Genomic DNA, 16678 nt, shown 5'->3' with positions numbered 1-16678 from the left:
ACTCTTCCGCAGCTTCCGAGAAACCAGACCTGGGGCGCTGTTTACAACATGCGTCTTTTCGGCATCACTCTGGTTTCAGCCGCTCTGGCTGCTGCTCAGAGCAGTACATCCACTTCGTCTAGTGCTTCACCGTCCAACACCTCGGAACCGTGTGCTCTCGCTAGCCAACTCGCCGATGAGAATCAGGTCATCCCAGCCCAGACCGCCTATGAGTGCTTAAAATCCGTCCCAGTGGCCGTGGAGCAAGATAAGACACTCATTGATCAGCTCAAGGTCCTGTGGGAGTGGCATTCGGAGACTGGTTATCTGAAGAACACCCCCGAATCATGGGAACTGGGCTCCGTTGACCTCCTTGGGGAATTGGACAAGATCAAAGAGAACCTTTCCTCCTACGACAGTGAATACGACGTGCAACTCGCGATCAACAAGTTGACCCTGAAGACAGGCAACTTCCATTTCAACTATGTGCCCGATATTCTCCAAGTCTTCTTTTTTGGACGTTTGATTCCCGTGACCACCGTCTCAGAGGACGGAACCAGTGTGCCAGAAACCTATGCTGTCGCGGATCTTGTGCAGAAAGACTCCGACGATAGCATTGAGATTTCCCCAATCGCTAAAATCAATGGCGAAGACACGCAAACGTATCTGAACAAGATAGCCGCCCAGGAGCAGTACATCGACCCCGACGCCCGGTATAACAGCCTCATGTGGAGGGGTAACGCAGCCGCCTCAGTGGGCAGCTTTGTTAACATTGGTCTGGGCATTTATGAAGGAGCAACGACGAATATCACTTTTAAAAACGAGACCACTCGTGTTATCAAGAACTACGCCGAGGTACGTCAAAACTTAACGGCAGTAACCAGTGGGAAGTCGTTCTTCGAAGAACTCTGCACCGGTAGCTTTGCTGGCATCGAGGCAATGACCACCTCCATGAAGAAAACGCCCTACAAGGGAGCTCCTCATCACTGGAAAAGGCAAAGCATCCCTAGTGACGGCTACCCCAAGCCGGTTGTTGAACACAGCGGTGGTATGGTCGCAGGTTACTTTATGAACGGATCTGATTTCGAAGACGTCGCTGTCCTCAAGATTGTTACCTTTGACACATCCTCGGACGAGAGGGGGGATGCTGCTGTTGAGTTCCAGGATGTTGTGAAGCAGTTTTTGGGCAATTGCACAGATGCGGGCAAGAAGAAGCTCGTCATTGACCTTCGGGAGAACGGTGGAGGTGACACCGACCTTCTTCTCGATACTTTCATGCAACTTTTCCCTGGTGAAGTGCCGTTTAGTGCTCAGAGATATCGCGCGCAGGAGCAGTACAAGCTCATTGGTGAAGCTATTAATTCGGTTTATGAGGATCAATCTGTGCAGTCATCGATCAAAAAGGCTACTGGAGAGAGTAAGCAGAACGCTTCCGCGGTGAATTAAAGTAATGCTAACTTGTCTAGGTTTCGCCGATGTTGGCCTTGTCAGGTATTGGGCTTACTGGAACTTTGTCGATGTTAATGGCGATAACTTTAAATCATGGGATGAGTTCTACGGCCCTCACAAGTACAATGGTGATGAATTCACCACTATCATGAGGTACAACGTAAGTACAAGCTAGGAAGCCATAGAACAACGAGCACTCCCAGCTTACATGACACAGATGTCCAACAGCAACCCAGTCAGCATCCGGGATCAGACGGGCTTCAAATTCCTGAACCCTCCCGCCGGAGACCCCCCGTTTGCGGCGGAAAACATCGTCATGCTTTCTGACGGTCTTTGCGGATCCTCCTGCGCTTCATTCCACGAGGAGCTGAAGAACATTGCCGGTGTCAAAGCCATTGCCGTTGGTGGTCGTCCCCAGGAGGGTGCCATGCAAACCATTGGTGGCTCTAAGGGGGGAGAGGTCATTCCCCTGTACACTATTCCCATTTCTTTGCAGACAATGATGAACCTCACCGCTCCCTTGGGCATTGATACCCTCGACGACAACTCTCTCACAAATCTTGCCAACCCCGACGTGCTTCTCACTCGTGCCGGCGATTCCAGCAGTCGTATTCAGGTTCAAGACCAGATCCGCAAGGGTGATGAATCAGGCACCCCGCTTCAGTACATCTATGAAGACGCTGACTGCCGTATCTTCTACACCACCAAGATGCTGCTCGAACCTGAAAGCGCATGGGAAGCTGCATGGTCAGCCTACACAGATGACAGCAAGTGCGTCAAGGATTCCGCCAAGAAATCATCCAGTATTAGCGGCGGATATAAGCCGTTTGGTCCTGGTGATCTTAACGGTAAGCAGTCGGAGAATAGCACCTCCTCGTCGTCCGACAAGGATAAGGAGAATGCTGCCCCTGCTTGGAGACCCAGCCTTGCTATCTGTGCCGCGGCTACAGTTATCAGCTTCCTTCTTTAGATTGTTTTCTTTTACGGTTTTTTAACGACCAAATGTGTCCAACATTTTTGAGTTTTGTGCATGATGATACCTATATACTACGATGAATATTCTGTGAACTTACCTTTAGACAATTTAAAAATTGTACATATACAATATTTGCCTATATGATATCTTGCACTATTGAGTAGTAAGTCGTCTATTTATTTAGATTCGTCTACTAAACCTATCTACCTGGCACCTGCAGTATTAGACTATATGACTGCTTCTCTATTCCTAGCTACCAAGTAACGTACCGCGGAAACTTTGGCTCTTACTCTATTGGCTTATTCTTCCCAATAGTCTTATAACTGTGAATTATTCTTGCATATCCTACTATTTTTTTATGTGGTTTTACTGGCCAAGGTCAATCAATGTCGGTAGTCGTGGCTATTGACCTGGTAGCCTCCAGATCTCTCTGGTATTTCCTATCTTGATCGTACCTCATAATTATGCACAAACCTTGTGAACCTCACGCATGGTCAGCTTTAATATACTCTGGATATTATGGTGGAAGGTATACTATGGTTTTGCGATCGGCGATGGAAGTTGTTGAACAAAGGTCGCTAATCTTTTCCGTTTCGCTTTAGTCTCGCACAGAGAGTCCGAATATAAGGAACTGGGCTTCCTGGGTTGTTTTGAACTCCCATTACAGTTAAAAGGCATGAAAGTTTGCTAGATTTATATATAAGCTGGAGTAGAAGTACATTATACAGATATGGCATGTTCGAAGTTCGGATTTAACCTCAGATCCTGCTTAACACTTAGTGAGATCGTCTCACGATTACAAGGAATGCTTTTAATCAAGGGCCACTGATTTAGTATATGCTTTACCAGCTATGGTGTGCGCTTTTATGATAGTTTTATACTTGAGAAAGTGGTTTGACCCTGTCAGCAGTTTCCTGAGACTGGCATAATAAGCATTGCCTTGATCTAAACGCAGAAAAATGTTGAATTGAATTAAGAATCTATGAACTAGAGATTTGATCGCACACTTGATGGTTAATTATCTTCATATACCCTACTCGCTCGCCTCCACACCTTCAGCGGCATAGGTCCGGAGTTGAAATTCGTCGTTTCATGTCTGACCGGCTCCCAGGACGGCGATGGCAAGGCGAATTCGAAGCGATGCACAAGTGAAGCTAGAAGAACAGTCTGTTCCAGATAACTGATATTACGACCGATGCACCCTCTAGCACCCGCACTGAAAGCAACAAAATACGGCTGAAGATCGCGTCCCTTATCACCGAGCCAGCGCTCAGGCTTATATGTGTCTGGGTCTGGGAATATGTCCTCGTTGCGATGAACCACATACGCCGAAATACCAACGGAAGTGTTGCCTGCCACAAATTCACCTCTAATCATGGTACCCTCCTGAGGTGTCCGGCGCGGAACGTGAAATGACACAGGTGGGTACATGCGCATGTTCTCATCGAGACAAGCTCGCAAGTAGGGTAAATGTTTCACTTTGTCATAAGGTGCAATAACCTCATCGTCTTCCAGGACACCGTCGATCTCTTCCCGAAGCTTTTCGAGACAGTGTGGGTTTTTCAACAAGAGAAGCATCACGTTGTTCAGGGAAATCCCCGTGGTGTCAGAGCCTGCGTTCATCATGATGCTCACTTCAGCTACAATTTCTCCCCATTCGAGGTTATTAGGAGCACCCGCCTTGTCTTCCATGAGCGCAGAGAAGAAGTCATCGAGCTTTTCTCCTTTCTCATATCGCTTCCACCGGGTTGTCGCTCGGTTGTTCACGATCCCGTCCCAATCTTCAGCCAACTTCCATTTCTGGCGGTACGTCGAGGACACCAATTTACTGACTCGGACCAGGGCCTCGTACCAGTCATAGGCCCATACTAGGGTCGAAGTAGCTGACGCATTGGCGTACAGACAATCCCGAAAGTGAACCTTTTTCACAGTCCCGTCTTTTGCCTCCGACGAGATAATATCATTGCCTTGATCCAGGAATCGAATATCTTCACTGAGTCCAATATTAGCAATGGCGGCGATGGTGTACAGATTCGTCCACATGCGATAATCGATCGTGAGGTCCTGCGGGTCTGGATTTCGGCCCTTGGGCAAGGGACTGGTACATCTCTCGTCAAATGCTTTGATGATGCGTTGCGTCATATCGGCCACCTTATATTCCCAACCTTCGAGGTTCTTGATGGCGTAGGCATTGGAGAGAACTTTGCGCTTTCGAGCGTGGTCTTCCTTGTCTACCACGTCTGCGAGGTGGTAGTGTGAGCCGGATAGTGCTGAGTAGAAGACATCTTTGGTACACTTCGTGCCGTGTCCGTAGATGTCTTTTATGGCAACGGGGTCTGCGTAGGAGAGTTTATTGGGTCCAATTCGGAGGACCGGATGCTTTTTGTGTGCTTCGAAGAGAACACGCGAACGGATGCCTTTATGGGAGTAGTAGATGAGTGGGAGGTCAGAGATGCCGGACACAAAGGTCAGGTTGGGGTACTTCCGGAGGCCTTTGGGGTCGCGGAAGTAGTTAATAATCGGTATGATGATATAGTAGATCAGGAGGAAGTGGAGAGTGACAATAAGAAGTAAGCTGTACATCTCGTCCAGATTATGGGGAATGAGTATCTGGCTCGTATATGTTAGACATGAATATATCTCCTTCCTTCTGTATCTATCTTTTCCTCGACATTCTGGGCGTCTTTATAACATATCCCGTGGCATCCATTACTATTGTCTGTGCATCAATTTCCAGTAAGGTAATTCCTAGGGAGAGTAAAGTTCGCCGAAATCCACGCTTAATTTGGAAAGTCCCGGCGAGAATACACTAGATAGGGTAATGATATTCACTCTTCGCTGGCATCGTAACTCACTCGTTATCCTGGAGTAGATCCACGATGCGGGGGTTCTCGTCTACTCTATCGGGATTTATATTCCGTAAATAGCATATACCATCATGGGCTGGAGCAACTCAGAAGCTGAGGAGCGGGGCAGCTGACCATACGAGGATTTTCTTATCCATATATACAGTGGCAGACTACCTTCCAAATGCCGACAATATCGCCGATTACTAATGGGTGAAAAATGCAATGGCTAGCCAGGTCAGTGTGCCATGGCAGTACGCTCCCTAGCGATATATTAAAGCTGGACCTTGTCTGGAAACCACAGCCTTCGCCCCTCTTCCCCGCATTTCAACAAAAGAGTAAGATATCCTGGTTCGATCGCTTATCTAGCAGCGATCATTCTGCAGTCGGATGCCTGAATTATTCCATGTTTCATGTTTCGTATGATCAATCTGACTAAGACTCAAACATGCAACCACGAATGACTCCTATGACAAGGGTAACAGTCAAATCACTCCCTGCAAATCGGGTCGTCTTACGTTAGCGATGTCAGCAGAGGAAGATATCAGAGGGGTGAGTTCCCAAACTGGTTGTGATCAGCCATACGGACAAAAAATAGCCCTCACGTAGTCAGCATAGTTAAGGCCTACAACTAGGATCTAAGCCCCAGGGATATGCCTTGTCATTCAGACTATTTAACGGATCTTCTTATATCCTGAAGCAGCATCGCACCTCGCTTCTTTATATGCACCTGAAGGGAAATACTTGAATGGCATCACACAGTTTTCATCATGGCGAGCCAGTACGCAGAGTGGTTCACCCGTATCTCCCACGACAAAGACCTCTTTTTTCTTGATCCTACCGAACTCGCGACCTTACAGTCCTACCTTGAAGGCAATCTCCCTCTACAAGACACAATCTCAAGCTTAACAGCCCCCACCGCGCCTCAATGGCATTCCACTCAAAGCAGCAGGGTCTGGGCGATGCTCCTATCCATAGCAGAAGAGTACGGAGAAGCCTATGATCGCATCATAGCTCTGATCGAAGCTTTGTTCTCTCTCCCAAAGCCATCACAGCCCAATGAGCAGGACTGGCCGGGTGAAAAAGAATTTGGTTTTCCGCGGTGTTGGCGCGACATCCATGACTGTAAGTATCCTAACCACGACCCTTGGTAGTAGTTATGATGATTGCTAATCATCGATTCCATAGCTTTATGGGCTCGGGAATCAGAGATTGAGTATTTGTCTGATTCCGTCGCCACAAAGTGGATAAACTACCAAGCGTTTACAGCGCGCCTTCTAGCTTCATCCCTTTTAAGCGCTCATGACAGAGCCTTGCTGCATACAGTCGATGCTTTTGAAAAGACGCTGGAGCCAAAGGAGTTCGCAATGAGACAAGACGTTGATAATCGCTGCTGCTGCACAGTACTGGGTCTATGAGGGCAAAGCCACTATTCACCATCTGCTCCGACCCACTGGATTTAGAGAATCCAAACTAGATCTTCTATTGCACGAGGAAGGGGGAGAGCTTTTGCAGTTGTGAATTCTTTGGACCTGAAACAGGGAGTTCATCTGGTAGATAACCCAGCGAGCCCTGATGAATTGACAATCTAAGCATGTATATACATTTTTGTGCTTGGTGTATGGCTTCTTTTTGCTTACTTAGCCATGATCTTCTACGTCATCAGACTTCTTCTTTGCGATCCTCAAAAACACTTATTGTTCGATGCCCTATCTTAAATCATATAATCGCTTTGGGCCCGACAGTTCTGCTGAACGGTACAAAGTCTACAATCACCTAAGACAGCGAAAGTGTATGGCACCACACTATTTAGAAGGTTGCTACCCTGCGGTGTTTCTGACTTCAGAACGCTTGAGCTGTCCGTTGAAGGAAATATCATTCGATTGGGCATTGTGGCCATTCAACCTTTTCTCAACCTAATATGACATACTTTGCCCTTTCTAAGCTCATGTTTTAGATCTTCAAGAACGTCTGTCGACAACTCACACAACCCATTACTAGGATAATTACGTTCCGCAAAACTGCAACGCAACGCAGCGGCACGGGGCTCAGCAAGAAGTGAACGTAAGAAGTCGAATTTGTATGGAAATCATGAGAGATCCTTGTGTGGCTTGTACGACGAGGATTCACCTTATGAAACGCGGTAATGGCTTTCTTGGCTTGGTCAGAACCGCCGATTTCTCGCCCCCAGTCAGCAGAGACTGGGAGAGTTTCTCAAACTCAAACGCTGTAAGAGCAACAATCCTATAACCATCGGCGAAGTCAAGACAGGGTTACGAGTACCCCCCAGTAAATTTGGCCCCTGGGACAATAGCTCGTTGATTCAACTTAGTAATAATGAAGGATACATGAGTCATACAATGTACGATGTGCGAAGTAAGATGGCGTTATGGCGCCAACTATGGTATATAGGCAAGCCAATCAAAACACCATCTAGAACTCCACTTCCTCATCATACAGATTCCCCTCGTGTAAGGTGACATGAAAGAAGTATTCTAACGTTGCATCCGTCGTAAATGCTGCCTGGAACAGGTGATAGCCCGTCATTATGTTTTGACCAAATAACCTCTCCTACTGCAAAGTGTTGCTTCCCATCATCTTTTCACCTTTCTACCTTCTACAGTAATTCAACCCATGGATATTTAGAATGAAATGGAGGCATATTCAGATCAGCGTTTGTCGGTTGTGGTGGTTGGCATGGGGCAGATGGGCCACAGCCATGCCCTGGCTTACCATCGTAACCCAGGTTTTCAAATAATTGGCCTCTACAACCGCAGTCCAATTAAGAACCTACCGGATGCACTCAGGGACTATCCCTTCCTATCTAGCTTCGAGGAGGCCCTCGCACTCAAGCCTACTGTCGTCTCGATCAACACGCACACGGCAACGCATGCTGATTATGCCGTGGCAGCAATGGAGTCTGGAGCCCATGTTTTTGTAGAAAAACCTGTGGCAACAACAGTCGAAGATGCGGAACGTGTGGTGAGGACAGCCCAGCAAACGAAGCGCAAACTAGTCATCGGCTATATCCTCCGGCATCATCCCAGCTGGATCGAGTTCATCCACCGCGCTCGACAGCTCGGTCCACCATTTGTCATACGCATGAACCTAAACCAGCGCTCTAGTGACGACGCGTGGGCCATTCATAAACGTCTCCTCCAGGATGTGAAAAATCCAATCGTGGACTGCGGTGTGCATTATGTGGATGTTATGTTGCAAATTGCTGGCAGCAAGCCGGTCCAAGTGCGTGGCATGGGCCTCCGCCTCTGCGATGATATTCCGTCAGATGGACAGGTTAACTATGGCCATCTTCAGGTGCTGTTTGCCAATGGATCGGTTGGGTGGTATGAAGCTGGATGGGGTCCAATGATCTCGGAGACAGCGTACTTCGTGAAAGATGTGATGGGCCCACGTGGCTCAGTATCAGTTGTGATGGATGAGAAGGAAAATAGCATCGATAGTGCTGGGGCCTCAGCCGATATTAACAGCCACACGAAGACGTCAAATCTACGCATGAGTACTGTGGTTGACGGGCGTGCCCGAGATCAGATCCTATCAATGGAGGGTGAGCCAGACCATTACGAACTATGTGCACGGGAGCAGCAGTTTCTGTTGGAGGCCATTCGTGAGGATCGCGACCTCACACAACATATGAATGATGCTATTCAATCGTTATCGATCGTGCTTGCAGCAGATCGCTCAATGCGTGAAAACCGCGCAATTGACATTGTCTAGTAGTATACCCGACAGGAGCTTACTCAAACTTCAACACAGTTCTTCTAGATCATGACGGACATGGCCCACTCTATTAGTCTAATCTAGTTCGGTCTATATCTCCCTAGCCTTTTTCCCTCGGCATTAGTACATTAAGCTTGAAGACGAGCCTTTTGATCTTCCAGGATGTAACCGCTTGGCATATAAACTTTTACTGATTCATAAGCATGAGCATCAGACCTTCTCGTGGTCTCTCCCCTTCTTGCCATCCCCACCATGTCCCTGTGCACCGATTCTCAGAAACGCACACAGGGGAATACCGAGGGCCGCAATACCCGCGCTGTACAGGAAGGTTGCACTATATGGCTCGATCGGGTCATCCTTGAAATACCCACTTGTCGCCGTCCCTCTGGCCTGAACTGCATCAAAGATGGCGGTACTGATCCCCATGCCGATAGCCACACATAGCTTTGTCACCGTCTGGAAAATTCCACCTGCGATACTCTGCTGTTCCGGCGGCAGAGAACTCATGACGTACATGTTGGCCACGCAAAACTCGAAGTCGGCGCCGACCACCGCGAGAATCAAGCCGGGGAAGATGAAGGCCCAGTAACTACTGTCCGAGTGTTGGAGGCCCATGAGGAGGAAAGATCCGACATACGACGTGGCACCAAGGAGCATTAGGAGGGTATTGGACACGCGGTGCATGATCAGTCCTGCGATGATGTTGACGATGATGCCCATAATCGCCATGGGAAGCATGTGCACGGCGACCGGGAGCGCCGAGTAATGCTTGATCTCTTGCATATAGAGCGAGATCCAGAATGTTGTAATCGGGAAGGCGAGAAAGCCGAGCAGAAGAACAGCGATGACCAGCGAGAAGTCACGGTCGCGCCAGATGGACATGGGGATGAGGGGGTAGGAATACCAGCACTCCCAGAGGATGAAGGCAGCGATGAGGAGAACACCCAGGACGAGGCAGACAAGGACGTACGGGGTCTTCCACCCTTGGGGAGCGTCCGAGCCAAGACTGTTAGGGAGAGGGTGTTAGCAAGAGCCTTGTTCGGCTTGAATAGATGGCTAACCTCAGGGCGGCAGAGAACAAGCCGATACCAGCGATGGTCAAGATAGTACCGACGACATCGAACCTCTTGACAGCCTCCATGGAAATTTTCTCGGTGGGTGTATTGTCTACTGGGACGGTGAACAGCGCAATGGCCACAATGACGACGTAAATGATGGCCAGTAAGAAGAAGCTGGCTCGCCAGTTGAACAGCTGCGTAGCAATACCCGAAAATATACTCCCGAAGACGAAGCCCAGGGGGTTTCCGGCGCTGAAACAGGCAAAGACCCTATTCTTTCGCTTCGACGGTTTCTCGTAGATGTTGGCGAGCATACCCTGCGCGGGTGGGACAGAGGAAGCCGACATCAGGCCCATGACACCGTTCAGAATATCGACCTGCATGGGCGTTTTGGAAAACCCGGCAGCCAGCGCGAACACTGCAAAAAAAGCCATGCCACCGATGAAAAGTGCTCTTCGGCCAAAGAGATCCGCCAAACGACCGAAAAACAGGAGAAAGGATCCGGAAGCCAGACTGGTGATAGTTCATTAGCACAGAACACTCATGGTAGGTAACAGTAAACAATAGACGACGCACGAGGATGAACTGGTCAGCCAAGTCAGCTCCGCGGTGGTCATGTTCAGATCCCTCTGAACTTGGGACGTGAGCACCGTGATGCTCCCAGTGAGGAGGGATGACATGGCAATTGCCATGGTCGCAACCGCGACAAACAGGATCTCTTGGATCGTGGATGAAAAGGCTTCCGGTCGGGCTTCATTGTCGCGGGGCGCTTGAACCGTCGTGGGTGCGACCTTGTCATCCATTCTCCCATCGCATTCGCTTGTCTCCATCGGCCCTGTCTTCTCCATTGTGCGCCGTGAAGAAGGATTGCGCAGGGGAGTTCCTGAGATGGTGATGGACGGTGAGGTCGTGCAAAGGGTTTTGGCGCCGCGGAATTGATTACGAATAGCGCGGGAGGTTTTCCGCTACGGGAGCTTTTGCGCTGCCGGGGTTTCACCGGTTGTTTCCTATATCTGCTTTTATTTTTCCATGGTGACGTTGAGATCAGGCAGGTCATGGACACGTCCAGTTTTGAGCGGGGCCCCCCTTGCTTGGGAAATCTGCAGGACGTGTGGCCTCAGTGAAGGCCGATATCGAAGTGTGCAATACAGACCATGGACCATTCAAGTGGTGTCGAATAACGCCTCGAGGATGAGCATGATTCGCAGCATTCAATACTACTTACCCTGCTCAGAATCCTCTGGAGATCCCAGGGTTCTAAGCTAGTTTGATCAACCAGCATCCCATTCCAAGTATATATGGATCATGCAGACTCCGTATGTGAGCAAGAGCACACCGCCTGCGAAGAAACAAAAATCCAGTTGCAATCAACCCGTGCAGAGGTGGGTGAAGGATGTGTGGATCTCAACTAATTTAGTTCCAACTGGAGTGCGCGGTAGGGGCACATGGTTGGTTGAGAACCACGTCAAATCACACTAGGGCTGAGTCTGTCTCGTGAGCTAAATTAGCTCGGGCTCGAATAGTGGAAAGTCCATTTAATCTGTAGGATTAAAAGCCTTTGGATGTGGCCCAAGGGCAAGAATAACTAATTAAAGTTCATGGCCCGTCTTAAAAATACGTAAGCGAAAACATGAGTATTTTTGATCTCGCTCCGAGCTTATTGAAGTAGCCATTGAGGAATTTTTGTGCCCCGACTTCACATCATATAAGATGAGCCTTGAGTGTTCTGCAAAGATCTTTAAGGCTATAGCTAATGGTGGGATACTTTCGATATATATAGATAGATACATAGATAGATACATATATATATCTGTATCGAAATGGGACAAAAGACTAAAAACATGTCAGACTGTATTGGGTTCTATAATTGGCCATAATAGCGTTTCTAAGTGCCTTCAAACTTTAGATAAGCAGATGTCATGATTAGATTGTGTTTGCCCAGGCTGTCGATATATAAATGTCAATCACACTCTCCTCCCTACGGAAGATCATCGAAGCTACTATGAGGGAAGGTAGAAAGAATCATCAGCGACAGGATCTAACTTGGAACATGAATGTATCAGATACTCGAGCGAATCTGACCTCAAATACCATACTCTTTGTCTTTCAATTAGCCGACCGTATATTGACGAGTCGCGCACGGTCCGAGCAAGTTTGGCAGTTTGCGAGGGCTCGGTCTGGAAATATCAAGTAGGTATCGCACTCTGTGGGATACGAAGTGATGCTACGTATGCCGAGATCGTAGACCTCGACCTAATGGGTGCTATGCCGAGTCGTAGAGGTGCTATATTGTTCGCCTATTAATAGTAGGCCCTGGTAGCGCTAGAACATGGAAAGGATAGAGACACACTGAACGCACCCGAGTAGTGCTCGCTCTTCCATTGGCAGAGCTCCTCCGGAGCATTTAATAATATGTATGGACATACAGATTTCTGTCATAGGGGCCTGCGGTTCATTGATTGGGATTCTTGCTTCCACGTCGCACAAGGGGGATATAAAGAAAGATCCTGATAGTGATGGTTTCAACATTCAGGACTAGAGGTGAGTAGCGTCTAGTGTGCCTATGCCGCAATAAATGCTTGGGAAGGAGACGATAGTACCTTACGTGGAGAGGGAATAATTATAAGGTCTCTCGGTTTGGCAAGGTAGGTTTTCGAGTATCCCTCCTTAGTATTCGTTCCCAGTCTGTCCTTAGCGGATGCTATCCTGGTGACTGACATGAGAGTTAAAAACAAATCCACCGAGATGAATCGACGGAATATAATGTGAAAGATAGGCATGTAAATCTCCGTGACGACACCATTCGGCGATATTATCCGCTCTGATTTAATACTTTTGATTATTGGATATGCGTGTTATTAACTAGTATATGTGGATTGCCAATATAGATTCTACAGTAAGAACCTCCACATAGCTCGACCAAATCTAATTAGATCGACCGCTAAGGGTTAAGTCATCCCTGGAAGTGGTTTTTCTCTTAGGCCGTCGCTAGAAGAGACAGCAAGGCACCCCCGGCGAGTGGTAATGCTCTAAGTGCAAGCAGCTTCCCGGCACGCATATGTTGAGCGCAGCCCTTAATCAAATATTCGAAGCGGCCGTAACCACGGATGGTTAAGAGCATAGGGCTCCACTCAGATACTTCCTGGTCACGACGTCCCTTATCAGGTGGCTGGACATGTTTGTAAGGTTAAACTTGTTCGGCTCCTATTCATTATCCTTTAAATGGTGCAAACCTCGACATCTTTCTCAACCGCACTCCATAGATCCGGAACAGAAAAGGAACCGGAATCAGTGCCGCCGCAATACCCCCAAGGATCGACATCGCTGGTCCCACCCCCAGATTGTGAAACATTTGCTTCGCAAAAAGAGGGAACGCGGCCGCAAGCACGCTTCGCAAGAAGGTGTTGGACGCAGTGGCCGAGGCAGCGTATGGCCCGTATGTATCGACCAGAAAATTGATACATTGACCAAAGATGATACAGAATCCGCAGCCGAACATCACAGCTGCTACGACGGGTAAACCCCAGGAATAGGAGGGTTCCGCCGTCCAGCCAAACCAGAAGAGACCCCCTGTGAATAGAAACCCCCCAACAGCCATGGGCATCAGACGTGCCTCCGGGACCGGATTCCCGCCGCCCTCTTCCCATTTTCGGATGTAATATGGCTGGCCAACGAGAATAACGAATGCGGCGGAGAGGAGGACGCCAACAAAGAGGCCGATAAAAGGTAACGTGGCAACCACCGGCTTCCACTGGCGGATTTCGTTAAAGACAATGGGAAACACCTCAAGGGTGAGATAGAGTAGAGCATAGGTGAACGAGGCGTATAACGCAATCACCGTAACCATTGGTTCCGTCACAAGCATGACAAGCGGGCGGGAGAAATGCTTGGTGACAATACTATACACATCGACTTTCAAATGCTCGTGTGGGTGGTATAGCTCTTGGTTACCCGTCTCTTTGCGCAAGCGCTTCGCCTTTTTATGTAGAAGCACAGGGCCATATACCTCCGGTAAACAGAAGAAGGTTACGGTAAATACGAAGAAGACAATGATTGCTTCAATATACTCTGTCCAGCGCCAACCCAGGCGTGGATTGTTGGTTAAGGCAGCGCCAATGATCGGTCCCATGGTAGGACCCCCCACGACGCAGATGGCATAGGAAGTGCCGGCGACGGCGCGAGCCTTCATATGGAAGAAGTCTCCCAGGGCTGCCGATACATTGCTAACAGGAGCGGAGCCGAAAACGCCTGCGAAGTACCGGGTGATGAGAACGGCGGCGGTATTCTTGCTTGTTGCCGTACCGATACTGAAAATGCCCAGCATGAAAACCGCCGGGAGCATCGACCAGCGACGTCCCCAGATTTCCGAGATAGGCGCCCAGCATAGTGGTCCAAAAGCGAAGCCAAGACTGTATTTCCTTATCAGTGATCTGACCGATCGGGAATGTCTGTGGGTCAGGTAGAGGCAGGTGCCTTACATGTAGAGAGATACTGGGAGAATGCTGACTTCAGTACTAATATCTAGGTACGCTTCCAGCTTAGTCTGCGCCGGGGAGGTGATACTCGAGCCTAAACTGGCACTCAGGGCCAGCATGCCAAGCTGGAAAGTAATCCAACATTTATATAGCGTCGAGAAGTTATGCGGGTTCTCTGGGTCATTTTCCTCCCAACCAACCAAGTTTGGGTCCGGACCGAGACGATTTGCAGGCTTTTCTTCATCTGCACGCCGTGCGTGGTCAGTCTCAGGCAAGTGTGTCATCCCCATCTCATTTTGCAGCTTGGTGTTTCTTGCATTTTCTGTCAACGTTGTGCCTCGAGGGTCATGGCTGCTTTTATTGGCCGCTACCGGCAAATCGGCATCGCAATCTTGCACCCGAAAAGGCTGCTGTGTCAAGAGCCATCTAAACAGTGCAGGAGCTAATCCTCAACGTTGGAGGAAACGAGACTAGACGTGAGAAAAGTGGAGCGAACGGCGGACTTTTAGTGACCATGATTCCTTTGCCCTCGGGTTTAATCATGGCTCGGACATTCGCTCTTGCCGAGATGCTTCATTTTACCCCACAAATTGCAACTCTTTCTGTACGCCGGTTGGTCTACCTGGTACCACAAATGTGTACTAAACGTATACTAGTTGGCCTTGTACTTTTTCTGTCCAGCGGGTACCGAGTATAAGTAAACATGGCATCCTGGCCGCATTTGTTGAACCCGTATTTTTCACAGCCATGGGGGTTAATCATGCGTACGGTAACCGTCGAGAATACCATTAGAGATCTGTATTAGGAATTGTAATAAAAATCGATTGTTTTTACGGTATGAAAGGGTTCAGCGTGGATCTGATTATCCTTCCAGACCGCCGAGACGCAAGGGTCAGAAGCCCTGTAATGACACACAGGGTAGAAAGGCTATATCGCCAGTAAGAACGTTCACAAATTAATTCATAGCATTGTCTCACGATCGGCGGCATTGGAAGCCGCATCTTTTAAGTAGAAGCGACCATTTAGGGCCGTCCCGCAAGCCCTGATATCATTTGGGAGGCTCTGAAAGACCCTACACACAGCTGCACCTTTAGCTGCTCAAAAAGCCGATTGAATCAGCCACCTCGCTACATAGTACTTAAGAAACCTATGCGGGAATTCCAGCAGTGGCCATTCCTGCCATGGTCCATGAAAGAAACTGGGGAGAGTTCATATCTGCACGGCGGATCCATGATGTAATAGAAGGCGTGGGTCTGATTATCTTCGCCACTCAGCACTGCTTCCTCCCGTAATGCAGTTGCTAGCCTGCTTGGTAGCCAATATTGGAGCCAAGGGTCGCATCAACTCCACCCGGTGATCACCACGCTCGTTCTAGCAAATAAATAGCTGCATCCTACCCCCCGCCGTTCGTGCCACAATAATTTGCAACTCTCCATTAGTCCCCGTAATGAAGCCCTTCACCAGTATCGTTCTCTTGGCCGCCACGGTCACCGCCAGTCCTGTCCCAAAGATCTTTAACCTAGTCAGCTCAAATGCCTCCGATGAAAGCCAGAACGGTCTCTACCTGTCAACACAACACGTCGACCCACTGAACAGCAAGGCTGTCTTTCGCGATGCCGCCGACGCTGCCGATTTCTACTTCCTAGATGGGACCGTGCGCTACAATGCGCCGAATGGAGCTCCCTACGCCTTGGCTCTCGTCTCTGGCGACGAAGTCCAGAGCGAGGTGGAGGTTAGCGTGAGCCCTTCATCCGGGGGCACAGGCTTCACTTTTACCAATGATAATATCCTGGCTAATGATAATGAAAATTGGGGTGGATGGCTACGTAAGTGTCCGCGTCTTGGAAAAGAGTTATAGGAACTGTGAAGTGAACTGTCTTCTGTTTCTCTAGTTTGCGATGGCGCCGGCGACGTTCCCGGTCTGTATTATCACAATAACAGCAATGGGGACGACGTCCCGGATAGCTGTGATCCTATTGAGCTTGGTGCTGTCTACAAGGCCTCGTCATAGGGGCGGTCATCATAGCCAACGAAATGGCATTCGGCTGGCCCAGGACGTATACTGCTAGGGTTGGACAATGAAGAATGTCCATCTACGGGTTCCGATTGACATGGACCTATTAGGCTGCTAATATAGCATGCGGCCTTACGCTACTT

The 16678-nt window shown here is 48.9% G+C and overlaps 6 protein-coding genes across 6 annotated transcripts; 3 read left to right on the top strand and 3 right to left on the bottom strand.

Annotated features, from left to right (window-relative positions):
* Positions 1 to 48: 48 nt before the first annotated feature.
* Positions 49 to 2398, top strand: AO090010000729 (uncharacterized protein; the record flags this gene model as incomplete). The annotated part of the gene is made up of 3 exons (XM_001827627.3): positions 49 to 1396; positions 1446 to 1588; positions 1646 to 2398. The coding sequence occupies 3 exons, from the start codon at positions 49 to 51 to the stop codon at positions 2396 to 2398; spliced, it is 2244 nt and encodes a 747-aa protein (XP_001827679.1).
* Positions 2399 to 3418: 1020 nt separating this feature from the next.
* AO090010000730 (cytochrome P450) lies at positions 3419 to 4987 on the bottom strand (the record flags this gene model as incomplete). Its single annotated transcript, XM_001827628.1, has 1 exon — positions 3419 to 4987. The coding sequence occupies one exon, from the start codon at positions 4985 to 4987 to the stop codon at positions 3419 to 3421; it is 1569 nt and encodes a 522-aa protein (XP_001827680.1).
* Positions 4988 to 6020: 1033 nt separating this feature from the next.
* AO090010000731 (uncharacterized protein) lies at positions 6021 to 6466 on the top strand (the record flags this gene model as incomplete). Its single annotated transcript, XM_023233515.1, has 2 exons — positions 6021 to 6375; positions 6408 to 6466. 2 exons carry the CDS (start codon positions 6021 to 6023, stop codon positions 6464 to 6466), a joined length of 414 nt encoding a protein of 137 aa, XP_023094307.1.
* A 2291-nt stretch (positions 6467 to 8757) lies between these two features.
* On the bottom strand, positions 8758 to 10894 carry AO090010000732 (uncharacterized protein; the record flags this gene model as incomplete). Its single annotated transcript, XM_023233514.1, has 4 exons — positions 8758 to 8802; positions 9205 to 9994; positions 10050 to 10559; positions 10623 to 10894. The coding sequence occupies 4 exons, from the start codon at positions 10892 to 10894 to the stop codon at positions 8758 to 8760; spliced, it is 1617 nt and encodes a 538-aa protein (XP_023094308.1).
* A 2363-nt stretch (positions 10895 to 13257) lies between these two features.
* AO090010000733 (MFS transporter) lies at positions 13258 to 14811 on the bottom strand (the record flags this gene model as incomplete). Its single annotated transcript, XM_001827631.1, has 2 exons — positions 13258 to 14455; positions 14525 to 14811. 2 exons carry the CDS (start codon positions 14809 to 14811, stop codon positions 13258 to 13260), a joined length of 1485 nt encoding a protein of 494 aa, XP_001827683.1.
* Positions 14812 to 15968: 1157 nt separating this feature from the next.
* AO090010000734 (uncharacterized protein) lies at positions 15969 to 16590 on the top strand (the record flags this gene model as incomplete). Its single annotated transcript, XM_023233513.1, has 2 exons — positions 15969 to 16347; positions 16463 to 16590. The coding sequence occupies 2 exons, from the start codon at positions 15969 to 15971 to the stop codon at positions 16588 to 16590; spliced, it is 507 nt and encodes a 168-aa protein (XP_023094309.1).
* Between the last annotated feature and the right edge of the window lie 88 nt (positions 16591 to 16678).

Source organism: Aspergillus oryzae, chromosome 8 (assembly GCF_000184455.2).
Source record: "Aspergillus oryzae RIB40 DNA, chromosome 8".
Lineage (NCBI taxonomy): Eukaryota > Fungi > Ascomycota > Eurotiomycetes > Eurotiales > Aspergillaceae > Aspergillus > Aspergillus oryzae.
This window is presented reverse-complemented; position numbering and strand designations above follow the sequence as displayed.